Raw genomic sequence first — 18,203 nt, 5'->3', positions numbered from 1 at the left:
CCCCCTCTGGACGGCCTTGGGGCAGAGGGGGCATCGCGGGTTGGCACTGAGGGGTTCAGGTTGTGCTGGCTCTGGTCAGTTTGACTTGATCACAATCACCCCCAATTCCCTCCCCTCCCTCAGAGTCACAGAAGCTGCCGGCACTTTCTGGGCGGTGGGTCCTGGAGCCGCAGGGTGGGAAGGAGGGTCTCTGGCTCTCCTGACGTGTTTCTCTCCCCCTTCCCCTCGGTGCAGGGTCTCCCATGGGCCTGACTAGCCGGACGTGGATGCCATGGAGCTGTGTGCAAAAAAACACCCCCCAGGTAAGGGGTCCTCTGGCCCCGGGGGGCGGGTCCGTGTAATGGAGAGCGTCACATTTTCCTTCTGCGAGTCCCACCCACTGCTGGAGCGGAGTTCCTTTAAATATTTAAATGAGGCTAAAGTCGTTGGGGTGGGGGGCTATCGTCTGGGGGCAGTGAAGGGTTTCGGTGCCAAGGGGGTTCCATGGGGTCTGACGTACACTGCAGACATTGCTTCTCTTCTCTGCCCTTGCCCTGGGCCTGCAGCTCGGGTTCGGGTTCCTGTGTGCCTGGGGGGTGGGGTTGGAGAGCCGGGAGTGCTTATACATCCCTTGGGGCGCAGAGTTCTCACCCCCTTAATCTCCGGGGTGAGAGCTGGGGGGCTGCGGGTCAGGACTGGGGGGCCCGGCAGAGCTGGGGGGCTGCGGGTCGGGACTGGGGGCCCGCCGGAGCCGGGGGGCTGCAGGTCAGAATTGTGGGGCCTGGCAGAGCTGGGGGGCTGCGGGTTGGGATTGGGGGGCCCGGCGGAGCTGGGGGGCTGTGGGTCGGGATTGGGGGGCCCGGCGGAGCTGGGGGGCTGTGGGTCGGGATTGGAGGGCCCGGCGGAGCTTGGGGGCTGTGGGTCAGGATTGGGGAGCCTGGCAGAGCTGGGGGGCTATGGGTTGGGATTGGGGGGCCCGGTGGAGCTGGGGGGCTGTGGGTCAGGATTGGGGAGCCTGGCAGAGCTGGGGGGCTGCGGGTCAGGATTGGGGAGCCCGGCGGAGCCGGGGGGCTGCAGGTCGGGAGTGAGGGGCACTGGCAGAGCTGGGGGGGGAGTGGGCCCATGTCCCATCAAGGTTATCCTGTACCCAGAGCGTTGGCCATGGGCTGGCGTAGTGGCCCTGGCGGGGGGCATGTGCCAGGGCTCCGGCGGGCTCCAGCTGACCCGGGTTCTTTTGCAGAGGACGAAAGGCGGGTGAAGGCCAACGCCCGAGAGTACAACGAAAAGTTCCAGTATGCGGTGAGTGCCACGGAGCCCACAGGGGGGTGCGGCAACTGCCCCCCGCCTTGCAGGGCCCGGCTAGTATGGGGAGGGGGCTGCGGGGCAGGGCAGCTGGGCATGGCTGATGGGGTGGGGGTTAGTGACCCACAGACTCTGTGTCTCCAGTGCCAGGCGGAGGGGCCCACCCCAAAGGTTTCTCCCCATCTGTCCCCAAACCCTAATTCTGCTCTCCTCCTGCGCAGGGTCACTGCAGAGGCGGGCTCTGGGGGCGTGGGGCCCAGCCAGGGAAATGCGGGGCTGGGGCTGGTGGCCCTGTTGGCAGAGGGGCCTGGGGGATGTGGGGCGTGCAGTGCTGGGGGATCGTAGTTCTGGGTTGCGGGTCACCGTCCTCGTCTAACTCCTCCAGGGGTCGGGGGGTAGGAGCTAAAAATGGGCTTTTGTCCATGAGAAAATTCTGCTGCTGAGTATCTATTAATAACGCGGCGCTGAAGGCACTTGGACGTCCCAGCTGGGTGGGGTGTGTGTGTGTGTGTGGGGGGGGGGGGGCTGCCACCACAGCCGGGCAGAGGATGGTGCCCGGGTCCTGCTCTGCAAACCCTTCCCGCCCTGGCTTCTGGAGGCCCCACGGGAGTCCCCGATGCATTTACATGTCTGGCTAATTAACCAGCTTCTTCCGCCAGCGCTGCGGTGGGGGGATGGGAGCAGCTCACCTTGGCCTCCCCCCCTTTTTTGCTGTGGGAGGGGGCAGGGAAAGGTTATTTTTAGCTGCTCCGCGGGCCCAGCCTCTTGCTGCTATTTTAGGACAGCTGGACCCGGGAGCCGGGCTGCTGCTCGGGGGCCTGGTCTGGGGGGTGTCTGGCATTGGGAGGTGGTGGGGCCCAAGTGACGCTGGTTCTGCTTGTTCGCCCCGTTCTCCCTCCTGGGGCTCTCGATACCCCCTCCCCATGTACAGGGGGGTAAACAGAGGCCGAGAGAGGGCCGGGACATGCCTGCGAGTCAGAGCTGGGACCAGAACCCAGGAGTCCGGGCTGCCAGCTCAGACAGTGGTTTTCCTCCTCTCTGAGCCTTGGAACGAGTGGAATCTGGGAGAGCTGGGGCGGGGGGGATTCGTGGGGGGTCCCCATGGCTGGGGTTGGGCCCTTCAGGGTGGGGCCTGTGGTCCGTGTCTCTCCTAATCCTGCCCATCTCACCCCCATCTCTCTGCAGAGTAACTGTATCCAGACCTCCAAGTACAATATCATCACCTTCCTGCCCGTCAACCTCTTTGAGCAGTTCCAGGAAGTGGCCAACACCTATTTCCTCTTTCTCCTCATCCTGCAGGTGGGGGGGGGAGGGGGGCTGTGGTGCGGGGACACGGTCCCTCCCTCCCTGGGGTACCATACAGTGGCTGGCATGGGGGGTCCCATGGGGATGGGAGGGGATGGGCCCCCGGGTGGAACCCTGCTGGGGATCCCTGCCTAGGTTAGGGGGGTCCAGTGCCTTCTGCATGCAGCATCCCTCCCTGCACGGGTCCCCGGGGCGGTGATGGTGGGGTGCTCTTTGTGTTTAACCCCACCCCCCTCTCTCCAGCTGATCCCCCAGATCTCCTCGCTCTCCTGGTTCACCACCATCGTGCCTTTGGTTCTCGTCTTAACTATCACAGCTGTCAAAGATGCCACTGACGACTACGTGAGTGCCCCCGCCGTGCCCGGGGTGGGGGGCGGGGCGCTGGGGGGGAGCAGCGTTCCCTCCAGCTGCCCCTGGGCATGGGGGTGGAGCTGGGTCCGCGGTCCAGTGTGTGGTCAGGATGGAGCGGGGCGCTGCTTGGGGGCAGGGGGGCGGGCACTGCCAGGCCAAGCCGCTGTCCCCCCCCACTCCTGGCAAGGCCCAGGCTCGGCAGCCCGTGTTGGGGGCAGGTGGGGGGAATGGGGCCCCTCCCAGGATCCTCTGACCGAGGTCTCTGCCCTCCCCCTCCAGTTCCGCCACAAGAGCGACAACCAGGTGAACAATCGCCAATCTCAGGTGCTGATCAACGGAACGTGAGTGTCCCGGGGCCCCGGCCTGGGGGAGCCCCTGGGGGGCCACAGGGAGGCAGGTTCCCCAGCTGAAGATGGGCTGTCTGCCCCCCAGCATCCGGCACAGAGGGAGAGGGGCTGGGGGGGAGCAGGCCTCCTCTGAAGAAGGGTGAGGGGGGGAAAGGCCTTGGGGCACGGCTGAGATAACGGGGGGGCCTCCTGCTCCCCGGCCCCCCTGACTCTGCTTCTCACGCCCCCACAGCCTCCAGCAGGAGCAGTGGATGAACGTGCGCGTCGGAGACATCATCAAGCTGGAGAACAACCACTTTGTGGCGGTGAGTCCGGCCCCGCGGCCTGTGTGGGGAGCCCCCAACCCAGAGCTGCCTTCCAGGTGGGGGGCAGGAGTCTCTCCCCTCGTCCTCCCCCGGGGATGCGCTAGCACCTGCCGCCTTGGCAAGGGGCGCTCTGGGCAGCCGGCGTGGGCTGGCCTGTCTGGGTCTCGGCCGGGCGAGGGGCCTGCGTCTCCCCCGATGGCAGGGACCCCGATGGCAGCTCAGCGCCGGCCGTTCCTCTCCCCCGACAGGCTGACCTCCTGCTCCTCTCCAGCAGCGAACCCCATGGGCTGTGCTACATCGAGACGGCCGAGCTTGACGGGTGAGTGACCTCGCCTCTCCTCCGCCCAGCCAGCCACAGGGCGAAGGGGGCGGGACCCCAGCCTCGGGGGGCACCCCCAGCATGGATGCTGCATCCGTCGGCGAGGCCGTTCAGAGCCAGCAGGATCTGCAAGCCAGGGGCAGTTTGGGGCCTCAGCGCTTCCCAGACGGAGCCTTGGGGCTGCAGCCCTCTTGCTTCGTCCCGTCAGCTCTGCCCAGCGAGTCTGACTGGGCCAGACACCTGCGGCCCTGCTGGGTCCAGGCACCCCCCGGTGTTGGCAGGGCCCCCGGCAGCGGTTTCAGAGCAGTTGGGTTTCTTGGCCCCGGAGCCCAGTGTGGGGGGTTCGAGACTCGCCCACCGAATAAAGGTTAAGTTCTCGGCTGGCCTGGCCCCCGTCCCATGCAGCCGGGCGCTGTGGGCTCCACCCCTGGGGTGAGCGCTGTGTGTCTCTCCCCAAAGTTAGCTCCCGCAGGCCCGGCTGAATTCAGGAGAGTCCCGGGGGTGAGCGTCACTTGCTCGGTCTTTGCGGCCCCTCCATCCCCGCGGAGGGTTGAGCGAGGACCCAGCCAGGCCGCCCTGGCCAGTTTTGTGACACAGCACTGCCCCGGAGCAGTTCGTCCCCCCATTGGCACGCTCGGGCTGGCAGCGCCAAGTCCAGTGAGTTGCTGCCCGGCGCGATCGCAGGCCGTTCCCACGCTGGCACGGCCGCTGGCCAGGACGGGGGCGTCGCAGCGGGAGATGGCCTGTCCCCAGCCCTCGCGCTACATGCATGAGACAGACCCAGGCTGGGCAGGGAACGGGGCCAGGTGTCCAGGCCCCGGCCCACGCTGCCTCTCCTCCTTCCAGAGAGACCAACATGAAAGTGCGCCAGGCCATTCCTGTCACCTCGGCGCTGGGGGACATCAGCAAGCTGGCCCAGTTTGATGGTGAGTGCGGGGGCCGGGGAGCCCTGCACGCTCAGCTTCTCTCTCTGCATTCTCATTACGTGCTTTGGTGGGTTACCTGAGGCGTTGGGGTGAATTCCTACCCCCTGCTCACAGCGGGAGGGAGCCCAGTCTGTGCCCACCAGGGGAAACGCTCCCCAGCCACCAGCTGTTGGCCACACAGGCGCTGCGCTCCGGGAGCCCTCCCCTTTCCCAGTGCAGCCCAGCGGTTTACACAGCCCACTTTGGTACTCGAGTGCCCCGTCCCCAGCTTCCGGCACCCCCAGTGGCACCGACTCCAGGGAAGCAGGGCACCCGGGTCCTTGGTTCCCCCCCCAGTTCGACACTCTCCTTAGCACGAGGCACTTTGGCCAACCTGACGTTGGTTTAACAGAGCTCGAGGGAAAGAGTCAAGCCCAAGCCAGCCTAAGGATCTGGGACCGTAAGGCCTCAGGTAAAAGAAACACGTCAGACGCAGTGTATAGCCTGGCCTTAGTAACCAGTGACTTTCCTGTCTCACCCGGCATTTCTCCCCCACTGCCTGGTCCCTGCAGCGCTTGTCCCGGCCAGAGAGTTGGGACCCACTTGTCATGAGCCAGCCCCTACTGGCGGAGTCCCCTTGGGCCGGTTCTGCTCCCACAGTCTCTGAGCCCAGCGGCCCCTCTGCCAGGAACTCTCGGGGTTGGCTGGTCCCTGGAGGTCTCCGGCCAGGAAACACAGGCTGGCTGGGGCAGCTCCCTGCTCCCCTCCCACGGCACCTCGCTCTGAAATTGTTTCCCCCACACACCTCGCAGGAGCCAGGCCAGTGCCGACCCCCTGGGGCCGAGTACCGAGGAGATGGTCAGACAGGGGGTGATAGACCTGCCGTCTCCTGCCAGGTGTATCTGTGTCACCAGGGTGTGGGGGGGAGAATCTCCTTCAGTGTAGGTGCAGGTGGCTCATCCCCGGACCCAGCACTGCTCCTGCCCCGCTCCCTCCAGCGCCCCATGCTGGGAGGGGCCGGGAATGTCTGAATGAAGCTCTCAGCTCCCAGCCCCCGTGCCCGGGTTGCCCGAAGTCTGTGGGGCTCGGGGCTGTGCCAGGAGCTGGGCTGAGGGGTACCAGGCTGCTGGCTCTCTCCCCAGGTGAGGTGATCTGCGAGCCCCCCAACAACAAACTGGACAAGTTCGGCGGGACCCTGTACTGGAAGGAGAACAAATACCAGCTGAGCAACCAGAACATGTTGCTGCGGGGCTGCATGCTTCGCAACACCGAGTGGTGCTTCGGCCTCGTCATCTTCGCAGGTGGGGGCGCGGGGGGGGGGGTCCCCTCGCCCCACGGCCTGCTCTGCCGTCTAATCAGTCCTCCCCATGCAGGGGGCTGTTCCCGGCCCTACGGGCGACCAGGTGTCAGGCAGAGCTTCAGCGGGGTCCCTCCGCATGGGCCGGGAGGGGAGGGTCCCGGGGGGCTCTGGGGTGGGGGCGAGGCCCTGGGCCCCCACGGGGCTCCCGGTGACGTGTTTCCCACCCCCCAGGTCCCGACACCAAGCTGATGCAGAACAGCGGGCGGACCAAGTTCAAGAGGACAAGCATCGACCGGCTGATGAACACGCTGGTGCTCTGGGTGTGTGGGTGAGACGGGGGCTGTGGGTCGGGGAGACGCCCCGGGCGTGCCCGGCAGGTAGGAGACGCCCCTGGCGGGTGGAAGATCTGCCGTGTGCTGGCTCCGTTACCCCGTGGAGCAGCAGCGCCCGTCTCGGCTACAGCGTGTGGCGCCCGGAGCTCCCCCCGCCCCATGCAGGGCCCACCCGGCTGCCTGTCCCCCCCATCGCTCCCCCCTGGGACTGCCCTCTAGTGGTGCCGAGGTGCCAGGACATGACGTTCCTGGAAGCTTTTAAACCTGGGATGGCTCAAAGAACCGCAGAAGCCCCAGCCCCCGGGGGTGCAGCCGGCCCCAATCCCAGGCTGGGGGACGTGGTCCCAGCTAGCCCCGATCCCGGGCTGGGGGACGTGGCCCCGATCGGGCTGGGGGAGCAGTGCCCGTCTCTCTCTGGGCTCTGACCCCTGCCCTCCCTCTGGCAGATCTTCGGGTTCCTGGTCTGCATGGGGGTAATCCTGGCCATCGGCAATGCCATCTGGGAGCACGAGGTGGGAGCCTGCTTCCAGATCTACCTGCCCTGGGACGTGGCGGTGGACAGTGCCTTCTTCTCCGGCTTCCTCTCCTTCTGGTCCTACATCATCATCCTCAACACCGTGGTGCCCATCTCGCTCTACGTCAGGTAGGCAGCACCTGGGGCGCGGGGCTGGGGGCTGCTGCCGGGCTCCTGCGTGGAGGTGGGCACATGGGAGATACGGGTAGAAGCCCAAGGAAAGGGGCCTGTGATTGAGGGGCTCAGGGAAAGCGGATGCATGGAGGGGAATCCAGGGAGTGTGGGTGGTGGAGATGGGGGGAGGGACAAGAATCCAGTGGAGAGGGGGTACCTGGCTGTGTTTGAGGGGGGTGTCTGGGGAGGGGGTACCTGGGTGTGTGGGGGGGTGCCGGGGAGGGGGTACCGGGCTGTGTTTGAGGGGGGTGCCTGGGGAAGGGGTACCTGGCTATGTGTGTGGCGGTGTTGGGGAGGGGGTACTGGGCTCTCTGTGTGTGAGCACCTGGGGAGGGGGTACCTGTCTGTGTTTGGGGGGGTGCTAGGCTGTGTGGGGGGCTGGTGTTGGGGAGGGGGTACCTGGCTGTGTGTGTGGGGGGGTGTCGGGGAGGGGGGTACCGGGCTCTGTGTGTGTGGAGGTGTTGGGGAGGGGGTGCCAGGGAGGGGGTACCGGGCTGTATGTGGAGGTGCCGCGGAAGGGCGGCGCTGGGCTGTGTGTGTGTGTGGGGGGGGGTGCCAGGAAGGGTGGTGCCGGGCTGTGTCGGGGGGGTGCCGGGGACAGGGTGTCCGGCTGTGTGGGGGTGCCGGGGAGGGGGTACCGGGTTGTGGTCAGGGGGTGCCGGGGACAGGGTGTCCAGCTGTGTGGGGGTGCCGGGGAAGGACGGTGCTGGGCTGTGTGTGATGGGGTACTGGGCTGTGTTTGGGGGTGCCGGGGAGGGGTTGCCGGGCTGTGGGGGGGGGGTGCCGGGGAGGGGTTGCCGGGGAGGGGGTAACGGGCTGTGGGGGGGGTGTGCCGGGGAGGGGGTACCGGGCTGTGTGGGGGTGCTGGGGAAGGACAGTGCTGGGCTGTGTGTGAGGGGGTACCGGGCTGTGGGGGGGTGTTGGGGAGGGGGGTACCTGGCTGTGTGTGGGGGGGGGTGCCAGGGAGGGGGTACCGGGCTGTATGTGGAGGTGCCGCGGAAGGGAGGCGCTGGGCTGTGTGTGTGTGGGGGGGGGGTGCCAGGAAGGGTGGTGCCGGGCTGTGTCGGGGGGGTGCCGGGGACAGGGTGTCCGGCTGTGTGGGGGTGCCGGGGAGGGGGTACCGGGTTGTGGTCAGGGGGTGCCGGGGACAGGGTGTCCAGCTGTGTGGGGGTGCCGGGGAAGGACGGTGCTGGGCTGTGTGTGATGGGGTACCGGGCTGTGGGGGGGGTGTGCCGGGGAGGGGTTGCCGGGGAGGGGGGTAACGGGCTGTGGGGGGGGTGCCGGGGAGGGGGTACCGGGCTGTGTGGGGGTGCTGGGGACAGACAGTGCTGGGCTGTGTGTGAGGGGGGTACCGGGCTGTGTGTGGGGGTGCTGTGAGGGGGTACCGGGCTGTGGGGGGGTGCTGGGGAAGGACAGTGCTGGGCTGTGTGTGAGGGGGTACCGGGCTGTGGGGGGGTGCTGGGGAGGGGGTACCGGGCTGTGTTTGGGGGTGCCTGGGAGGGGGTACCGGGCTGTGGGGAGGGGGTACCGGGCTGGGGGTGCCGGGGAGGGGGTACCGGGCTGTGTGGGGGTGCTGGGGAAGGACGGTGCTGCTGCTCTCTGGTGGAGGAACAAGTCGGCGTCTCCGGGGCACAGAGCCGCCCGTCCCATCCTGCTGGTCCCTCCGGGCCTGGCTCCGTGCGGCTCTGCCTGACCCAGCTGCCGGTGCCCATCTCGCCCTGCCCCTGCCACCCCTTCTCTCTCTCTTTTAATTTCTCTCTCTTTTCGTTCCCCAGCATGGTTCTGTCCCCTTAGCCCCGAGGTAAGAACCGGTCACGCCCGCCCCGCCCCCGAGCCTAGCCCCTCCATTTCCTGCTGGGGGGCCGGGGGGATTTGCCGGGGGGATGGGGGCACCTCTAGTCCATGGCTTTAGCACCGGGCCTGGCGCAGGATTCCCGGGGGGTCAGCTGCTGCCGCGCCTCACTCCCACTCGACCCCCCCCGTTCCTCTGAGCCTCTCGGCTTGCGGCGCTTCTCCTGCTGGCCGGCCAGAGACCACGGCCAAGGGGCTGCGCTCGCCTGTGTTGGTCAGTATGAGCGTGGGGGGCCCGGAAACCAATGTAGGAGGCGGTAGTGTGGTCCAGAAAGTGGGCACTGGGCCGGGGAGCCAGGACTCCTGGGGTCTCTCCCCAGCTCTGGGAGGGGAGTGGGGTCTAGTGGTTAGAGTGGGGCCAGGAGCCAGGACTCCTGGGTTCTATCCCTCCAGAGGGGAGTGGGCCCTGGTGGGTTAGAGCAGTGCGGACCGGGAGCCAGGACTCCTGGGTTCTCTCCCCGGCTCTGGGAAGGGAGTGGGGGCTAGTGGGTTAGAGTGTGGGGGCCTGGAGCCAGGACTCCTGGGTTCTCTCCCCGGCTCTGCCCCAGCTCCGGGTGACGTAGGGTAAGTGCCCACCCTGTGAAATGGCTTAGCTGATGGACGCGCCGGGGGTGCTGTGGGGTTCATGGCTGGCGGCAGCGAGTTGCTCCCCCGGGGGGTGCTGCCCGCCCAGCTGTGCCGAGCCCTGTGTCCCCTCCCTCCCCGTGTGCAGCGTGGAAGTGATCCGCCTCGGCCACAGCTACTTCATCAACTGGGACAAGAAGATGTACTGCGCGCAGCGGCAGACGCCGGCCGAGGCCCGCACCACCACGCTCAACGAGGAGCTGGGCCAGGTGGAGTACATCTTCTCTGACAAGACCGGCACCCTCACCCAGAACATCATGATCTTCAGCAAGTGCTCCATCAACGGGCGCAGCTATGGTGAGCCGGGCTGGGCAGTGGGAGGGGGAGAGGATGTCTTCCCCCGGCCCTGGTGGGGGCGTTCCCCATCCCCAGGTCAGGCCCCTCTGCTCCCTGGGGCACTTACTGTGGGGTGCACCCCAGCTCCCTGGGCGCTGGGACACCCCTCCTGCGAGGGCCGTCCTAGCTTCGACATGCGGATGCCAGGCAGCTGCTCTGGGGGGGACCAGCCACTCTGGCTGCTGTACCCCGGGGGGCTGCTGCCAAAGGAGCTACCCCCCCCCCCATGTCCATCCGTTCTCGGTCTGTGGGGGGTGGGGGGTGGGACGGGGGCAGCTGCTCGTTCCATTGGGCGGCTCTGTCCTGGGGAGAGAGCGGCTCCTGTGGGGTGGGGTTCCCAGCATGCCCCCCCTCCCTGCGCGGTGCTGTGCTGGCTGGTGTCCCCACGTTAACCCTTTGCCCTCTGCGTTTGCAGGTGACGTGCTGGACGTGCTCGGGCACAAGGCGCAGCTGGGAGAGGTACAAGCTGCCCCATCCCGGGGGGGGGTCCCAGGGAGATGGGCTCCGTAGGGGGCTTGGGGTGCAGGGGGTGGTCTCTGCATTTCAAGGGGGTGCCCTGCCCTCCAGGCCTCTCCGTGTTGGGCGGAGGGCAGGCTCTGGGGTGCCCCTGGCCATGGCAGGGGCCAGACGGGGGGGGGTAACTCTCTCCCCCTCCCTAGAGGACGGAGCCGGTCGACTTCTCCTTCAACCCGCTGGCCGACCCGCGGTTCCGGTTCTGGGACGCCAGCCTGCTGCAGGCCGTGCAGCTCGGCAACGCCCACGTGCACGAGTTCTTCCGCCTGCTCTCGCTCTGCCACACCGTCATGTCCGAGGAGAGGAGCGAAGGTGGGTGTCCTCCCGGGGGCTCAGGCTGTCCCCTGGGGGTGCAGGGGAGCTCGGCCCGTCTCCCATGGGGGGCGTTGGTGGTGGAGGCCCAGCGCTGACACCCCCCCCCCGCTGTGCCCCCCAGGGGAGCTGTACTACAAGGCGCAGTCCCCGGACGAGGGGGCGCTGGTCACGGCCGCCAGGAACTTCAGCTTCGTCTTCCGCTCGCGCACGCCCAAGACAATCACGGTGCAGGAGCTGGGCCGGGCCGTCACCTACCAGCTGCTGGCCATCCTGGACTTCAACAACGTCCGCAAGCGCATGTCCGTCATCGGTGAGCCAGGCCGGGGGGCTGGGCACAGAGGGGGTGGGGAATGGGGCAGGCTTGGGGGGGATCCTGTGACCAGTGGGGCAGAGGGCGGTGGGGCAGGGTCCTGTGGGGACTGGCAGTGTCTGTGCCTGGGGGCGCAGGGGGCTCGGCCGCAGGGACTGGGAGCCGGGGGTTGTGGAGGGGTTAGGGCTGCTGGCCCTCAGGCTCCTACTGCCCCGTGGGTTGGGGGTCCAGCCACCGAGCGTGCCAGACCCCATGCAGTGAGCAGGGTGGAGCTGGAGAACACGGGGGCCTCTGCCCCCCCAGAGACGCTCCCCTCTCCCCTCCCTCAGCTCCGGGGGCCTGACCCTGATAGGGAGAGCACGTTGACCTGGCTGGGCCCAGGCACTGCTGGGTTCGGGAGTCTCTGGCCGCTCTGGTCCCTGCATGTCCCAGCAGTTCGTTCCTTCCCCTCCAGTGCGCAGCCCCGAGGGCCGGATCCGCCTGTACTGCAAAGGGGCCGACACCATCCTCCTGGAGCGGCTGGACCCGGCACACCACGAGCTGCTGAATGTAACCACCGACCATCTGAATGTGAGTGGGGGTCTTGGGCGCTGGCCGCAGCGGGCCCTCTGGGGGCCGGGGGCCCCGATCGTTTGGGGGCTGGGTGGATCACAGGGCAGCCTCAAATCGACCCGGGGTCCTGGGTGCTGCTGTGGGGCGCGTCGCTGCCAGACTCTGCCCCCCGCAGGGCTGGCTGGGGGGCCCCCATCCTCACCGCGCTGGGACTGGCCTGGGCCCTCATCTGGCTGACGCACCCGCTGCCCCGCAGGAGTACGCCGGCGAGGGGCTGCGGACGCTGGTGCTGGCCTACAAGGACCTGGAGGACGGGTACTACGAGGAGTGGGCCGAGCAGCTGCTGCGAGCCAGCACGCCCTCCGAGGGCCGCGAGGACCGGCTGGCCCGGCTCTACGAGGAGGTGGAGCGGGACATGACGGTAGGTGGGCTGGGAGCGCCGCCCGAGGGGCAGGCCGGGGCCATGTCGCGAGGTGGTGCCCCAGAATCACTGTTGTCTCCTCTCTCTGCCCAGCTGCTGGGGGCCACCGCCATTGAGGACAAACTGCAGCAGGGCGTCCCTGAAACCATTGCCATCCTAACGCTGGCCAACATCAAGATCTGGGTGCTGACCGGGGACAAGCAAGGTGAGGCTGGCTCTGTGCTGGGGGCTGGGTGGAGGGGAGCCGTTCTGGGCTGGCATTGCCGGTGTCTCCGCTGCCAGAGCACCCAGCCCCTCTGGCCTGGGGGGCAGGACCCCCCATAGGCATCTGATGGCCAGTGGTGCCGGGAATCCAAGCCCGGGTGCCCCGAGGGTCACGGGGGGAGGGGTGATCAAGTCTGGGGTGAGGCAGAGGGGGAGTGGGCTGCGGGAGTTGATCCCCTCTGGTTTGTGGGGGGCTCCCCAGGGGGCCTGAGGGGCAGGGCTCGGGCACAAGCTCCCCAGCTCAGCCCGTGTCTTCCCTCCCCAGAGACGGCCGTGAACATCGGCTACTCCTGCAAGATGCTGACGGACGACATGACGGAGGTGTTCATCGTGACGGGCCACACGGTGCTGGAGGTGCGGGAGGAGCTCAGGTGAGGGCTGGGCGGGAGCTCGGGGGGGCCTGGGACAGGGGGTGCTGGAGGGAGCAGGGAGGACGCCCCATCCCGGTCCCTGCGCTGCTGACGGGAGCCCGGCTGAGCCGTCTCCTCTCCCCCAGGAAAGCACGGGAGAAGATGACGGACTCGTCGCGTTCCATGGGCAACGGCTTCTCCTGCCAGGAGAAACTCGCCTCTTCCTCGTCAGCATCCCAGCTCACCTCCGTGCTGGAGGCCATCGCGGGCGAGTACGCCCTGGTCATCAACGGGCACAGCCTGGTAAGGGGCGCGGCGATGCCGGGCAGGGAGGGGAGCGGTGTTACCGAGGGCAAACTCCCCTCTCCCCTTCTGGTGCCCCTCAGTCCTGACCCGCAGCCCCAGCTCCCCCCTACCCTGCCCCCAACTCTGCCGGTGCCCCCCTCCCGACCGGTAACCCCCTGCCATTGCTCCCTTGCTGTCCCTGATTGCCCCCAACTCTGGGTGTCCCTGCTGGGCTCAGGTGAGCCCCCTCCCCTGTGAGTGGAGCAGGTCTCTGGGGCACTTCCCTGCCGCTCACCCGTCCGCGCCCCTCCCCACAGGCCCACGCGTTGGAGGCCGACATGGAGCTGGAGTTCCTGGAGACGGCCTGCGCCTGCAAGGCCGTGATCTGCTGCCGCGTCACCCCGCTGCAGAAGGCCCAGGTGGTGGAGCTGGTGAAGAAGTACAAGAAGGCCGTGACGCTGGCCATCGGGGACGGCGCCAATGACGTCAGCATGATCAAGAGTGAGCGCGGGAGGCTCCGCCTGCGGGGCCGGGGCTGGGCTGGGTGGGGAGGGGAGGGGATGGGCTCTGCCTGTGGGGCCGGGGCCAGGGCTAGGGGGAGGGGAGGGGAGGGGATGGGCTCTGCCTGTGGGGCCGGGGCCAGGGCTAGGGGGAGGGGAGGGGAGGGGACGGTTGGGGTTGGGAGGGGCTCTGCCTGCGGGGTCAGGGCCGGGCGGGGAGGGAAGGGCAGGGCAGGGCAGGGCAGCACCGTTCTCCCACTGCAGGGCGTTGTGTGGGGCTGCTCTGAGTTCCCTGCTGACCCACACGTCTCTTCCCCCCACAGCTGCCCACATCGGCGTGGGCATCAGCGGGCAGGAGGGCATCCAGGCCGTGCTGGCTTCCGACTATTCCTTCTCCCAGTTCAAGTTCCTGCAGCGCCTCCTGCTGGTGCACGGCCGCTGGTCCTACCTGCGCATGTGCAAATTCCTCTGCTACTTCTTCTACAAGAACTTCGCCTTCACCATGGTCCACTTCTGGTTCGGGTTCTTCTGCGGCTTCTCGGCCCAGGTGCGGTGCCAGGCTGCTGGGCCCTGGGCAGGGTTACCCGAGGCCCTGGGGCTGATCAGGGCCCCACTGTGCCGGGTGCTGCGTGGCCACGGGGAGGGACAGGCCCTGCCCTGCAGGGTGATGGGGGAGGGGGCTGTGCTGGGGCCTCGAGTGCCCAGCCTGTCGTGGGTCAGCAGCTGGCACTGAACCCGGGCAAAAGCTCCAGCCGCTGCAACGTGACTGGGGCCCAGAGTGTAGAGCTGGGGTCCCGGGGGCAGCCCAGCGCCGGCCTGCGATGGCTGCATCCTCCCTGCCTTGCTGGAAGAGGTTGGAGGATGCCCAGGCAGGGCAGGCTGGTGCTTTTGGACTGGCAGGCCCCAGGTGAGCTCCCTTCTGGCCACCCTGCCCGGGGCTGGTTCATTGTGGGGGGCAGAGAGAACCCGGCTGGTCGTTGGGTCTTTCGGCACTTGGGGATGGCCAGGGGGGAGCACAGAGCTGGGGGAAAGCATGTCCGGCTGGGGGGAGCACAGAGCCGGGGGAAAGCATGTCCGGCTGGGGGGAGCACAGAGCCGGGGGAAAGCATGTCTGGCTGGGGGGAGCACAGAGCCGGGGGAAAGCATGTCTGGCTGGGGGGAGCACAGAGCCGGGGGAAAGCATGTCTGGCTGGGGGGAGCACAGAGCTGGGGGGTGTCTGGCTGGGGGGAGCACAGAGCCGGGGGAAAGCATGTCTGGCTCGGGGGAGCACAGAGCCAGGGGAAAGCATGTCTGGCTCGGGGGAGCACAGAGCCGGGGGGTGTCTGGCTGGGGGGAGCACAGAGCCGGGGGGTGTCTGGCTGGGGGGAGCACAGAGCCCGGGGGGTGTCAGACTGGGGGGAGCACAGAGCCGGGGGTATCTGGCTGGGGGGAGCACAGAGCCCGGGGGGGTGTCAGACTGGGGGGAGCACAGAGCCGGGGGGTGTCTGGCTGGGGGGAGCACAGAGCCGGGGGGTGTCTGACTGGGGGGAGCACAGAGCTGGGGGGTGTCTGACTGGGGGGAGCACAGAGCCGGGGGGTGTCTGGCTGGGGGGAGCACAGAGCCGGGGGGTGTCTGGCTGGAGGGAGCGCGTGTGTCTCCGAGGCAGGAAAGCGAGTTGCTCGCCCGTTCCCGCGTGCAGTGGGGCAGGGGTGTTTTCCCCGCCCCCCCGGCCTGACTCCCCCCCCCCCCCCCTCTCGGCAGACGGTCTATGACCAGTACTTCATCACCCTGTACAACATCGTCTACACCTCGCTGCCCGTGCTCGCCATGGGGGTGTTCGACCAGGTACGTCTCCCCCGATCGGTGGGGCTGGGGCAGGGTGGAGATCTGCTCCTGCTGGGGTGAGGCGGGGGGGTGGCTGGCTGGGGGGCCCAGCCTGTCTCCTGTGCTCATGGAGCCTCGTGGCCTGCGATGGCAGCAGGGAGCCCCCACCCTGCAGAGGGGCCGCGGGTGGGGACACAGGGAATTCTGGGGGTGCCGCTTGGAAGGGCCGCAGCAGCCCGAGGCAGGCTCTGGGCTCCCCCATCTCTGGGACCCTGGGCACTGTGGGCCCTAACCCAGCCGGGTGGGGTCAGGGCGAGTTTCCCTCCCCCCATGGGACTCGTCTGCCCTGCTGGGACCCCTCCTCAGGGGCAAGAGGTGGGCTCAGTCCATGGCCTGTCCAGCCCTCAGTCTCCCTGCAGGGGGCTGCTCCTGGGCGGGGGGCCCCCAGGCTCACCCCTGCCATGCCCCCCCAGGACGTGACGGAGCAGCGCAGCATGGAGTACCCCAAGCTCTACGAGCCGGGCCAGCTCAACCTGCTCTTCAACAAGCGGGAGTTCTTCATCTGCATCGCCCAGGGCATCTACACCTCCGTCCTCATGTTCTTCATCCCCTACGGCGTCTTCGCCGACGCTACCCGCGACGACGGCGCCCAGCTGGCCGACTACCAGTCCTTCGCTGTCACCGTGGCAACCTCCCTGGTGATCGTGGTCAGCGTGCAGGTGGGCTGCCCCCGTCTAGCCCCGGCTCGTGCGGTGCCGGCATTCGGCTCTGCCTCCGGCCTCCGTGGCCTCTCGGGTCCCTTCCAGCCCGACGTTTCTCTCGTTAGCCCAGGAAGCGGAGGAGCCTGGATCTAAGCTGTTGAACAGCTGCTATGCCCCACCCCAGAGATGGCTGCATCTCAGTGCTGGGCGGAGTGCGCGGTGAAGGGCGGTGGGCCTATGCGACACTGGGGGACCGAGGGCACTGCCCCGGGGCTGCCCATCGGCTCTCCCTGCCTGGCTCAGCAGCCTGTCTGCGCTGCCCCCTGAGCTCTCCCCTCTTCCCCCAGATTGGGCTGGACACGGGGTTCTGGACGGCCATCAACCACTTCTTCATCTGGGGCAGCCTGGCTGTGTACTTCGCCATCCTCTTCGCCATGCACAGCGACGGCCTCTTCCAGATGTTCCCCAACCAGTTCCGCTTCGTGGGTGAGTCCAAGCAGCTGCGTTCGCCCGAGGGGCTGGGGGCCGCAGGCAGAGGGCAGGCGGGACCGAGGTGTCCCCGAGGTCCCCACGACGCCAGGGGCCGACTGCATGAGACGTACCCCGGTGACCACGCCCCACGCTGCAGAGGAAGGGGACCCCTCCCAAGGTGCCTGCCAATCTGACCTGGGGGGAAATTCACTCCTGACCCCACTGGGGGGCTCCCCAAGGCAGGCGAGGGCAGTGGTTGCTGGGGTGCCCCTTCCCCCTCCCGATCAGTGCCCTCTGAGCTCTGCTGCTCCCCCAGCACCGGGGCCGAGGGAGACCCCGGTGACGGCCTCATTTCTCTGCTGACTCCTGCTGCGGGAGGAGGGGAAATGGGGCAGGCCGCTCCCCCCTGCCTGGTTCTCAGGTCTCTCCCCCTCCTGCTGCCCAGGTAATGCCCAGAACACGCTGGCCCAGCCCACGGTCTGGCTCACCATCACCCTCACCACCGTGGTCTGCATCATGCCAGTCGTGGCCTTCCGTTTCCTCAAGCTGGACTGAAGCCCGAGCTGTCGGACACGGTGAGCGCGTGCGGCCGAGCCGGGGCCCTCGCGCGTCCCCCATTGCGGAGCGGGCCCCTCCCCAGAGATCGGACGTCCCTCGCCCCCAGCGTGGAGTGGGCCCCTCCCCAGAGATCGGACGTCCCTCGCCCCCAGCGTGGAGTGGGCCCCTCCCCAGAGATCGGACGTCCCTCGCCCCCAGCGCCCCATGCTTGGCTGAGGGCAGGTGGGCTGCCCCACAGTGCTCCCTCTGACCAGCACCGGGAAAGGCCTCTCCATGGAGCATGGGGGCCGGATCCATCTCCACTCGGCCAGGGTTGAGGGGGAGTTGTCTGCCCCGAGTGATCTCATGGTGGGGCAGGGGCCAGCTCCACCTCCCCCCCCCAGGCTACTGCCCCCTCACTGGAACGTCCCCACCGCTTTGGCTCCTGCCCCCGTCTCCGACCAGCGCCTTCTGCAGGAGCTGCCTTGTTCTGGAGCTGCCTGGGGAGGGGAGGACGGGGGGGGGTATCTCGGGCAGGCTACCAGTCACCCTGGCTGGGCCTTTCCCCTGCAGTCTCACAGGAGGGCGGGTTGTGGGGTCTTCGGCTGGGCTTCTCACTCTGCCCTCCCCCTCCCCCCCAGGTGCGCTATACCCAGCTGGTGCGGAAGAAGCAGCGGGCACAGCACCGCTGCATGCGGCGGGTGGGGCGTGCTGGCTCGCGGCGCTCCGGCTACGCCTTCTCCCACCAGGAGGGCTTCGGCGAGCTCATCATGTCGGGCAAGAACATGCGGCTCAGCTCCCTGGCGCTCTCCAGCTTCGCCGCCCGCTCCAGCTCCAGCTGGATCGAGACCCTGCGCAAGAAGAAGGGCGGAGACAGCACCGCCAGCAGCCCCAGCGGGGGGGCCGACAAGCCGCTCAAGGTGTGAGGCTGGGGGGCTCTGATTCTCACCCCCGCCAGGGGCTGGACGGCCCGGCAGTGCCCCCGGCTGTTCCCACGCGGACCCCGGCTGGCAAGGGGTAGGGGCGCCCTGGGAGGCACTCCAGGTGCTGAGGTTTGGAGGCATAGTCTGGACCACAGCCAACCGTGTAACCAAAAAACCCCCGTCCAGACGGCCCGGCGGCCCCGGCGCGGCACCCCCGTCCGGAGCCCGGGCGCAGAGAGCGCCGGCAGCGTCTTGTATCGGGACATCTGCCCACCCGGAGTGTACAGCTACCCTGAGTCCCACGCGAATGTA

At 68.2% G+C, this 18,203-nt stretch overlaps 1 protein-coding gene across 1 annotated transcript; it reads left to right on the top strand.

Annotated features, from left to right (window-relative positions):
* Positions 1 to 271: 271 nt before the first annotated feature.
* Positions 272 to 17,894, top strand: ATP8B2 (ATPase phospholipid transporting 8B2). Its single transcript, XM_065420385.1, is given in 28 exon segments — positions 272 to 302; positions 1,220 to 1,278; positions 2,467 to 2,580; positions 2,830 to 2,928; positions 3,217 to 3,278; positions 3,517 to 3,589; positions 3,838 to 3,908; positions 4,755 to 4,834; positions 5,956 to 6,114; positions 6,345 to 6,433; positions 6,892 to 7,088; positions 9,697 to 9,905; positions 10,360 to 10,403; positions 10,604 to 10,769; positions 10,894 to 11,082; positions 11,537 to 11,652; positions 11,891 to 12,055; positions 12,149 to 12,260; positions 12,585 to 12,690; positions 12,816 to 12,972; positions 13,272 to 13,455; positions 13,778 to 14,001; positions 15,197 to 15,280; positions 15,733 to 15,978; positions 16,308 to 16,446; positions 16,877 to 16,978; positions 16,981 to 17,006; positions 17,610 to 17,894. Coding segments are annotated over 28 exon segments (3,588 nt in total).
* Positions 17,895 to 18,203: the final 309 nt, after the last annotated feature.

Source organism: Emys orbicularis, chromosome 20 (genome assembly GCF_028017835.1).
Source record: "Emys orbicularis isolate rEmyOrb1 chromosome 20, rEmyOrb1.hap1, whole genome shotgun sequence".
NCBI lineage: Eukaryota > Metazoa > Chordata > Testudines > Emydidae > Emys > Emys orbicularis.
Note: the sequence above shows the minus strand (reverse complement) of the source record. Positions and strands in the feature narration are given on the sequence as shown.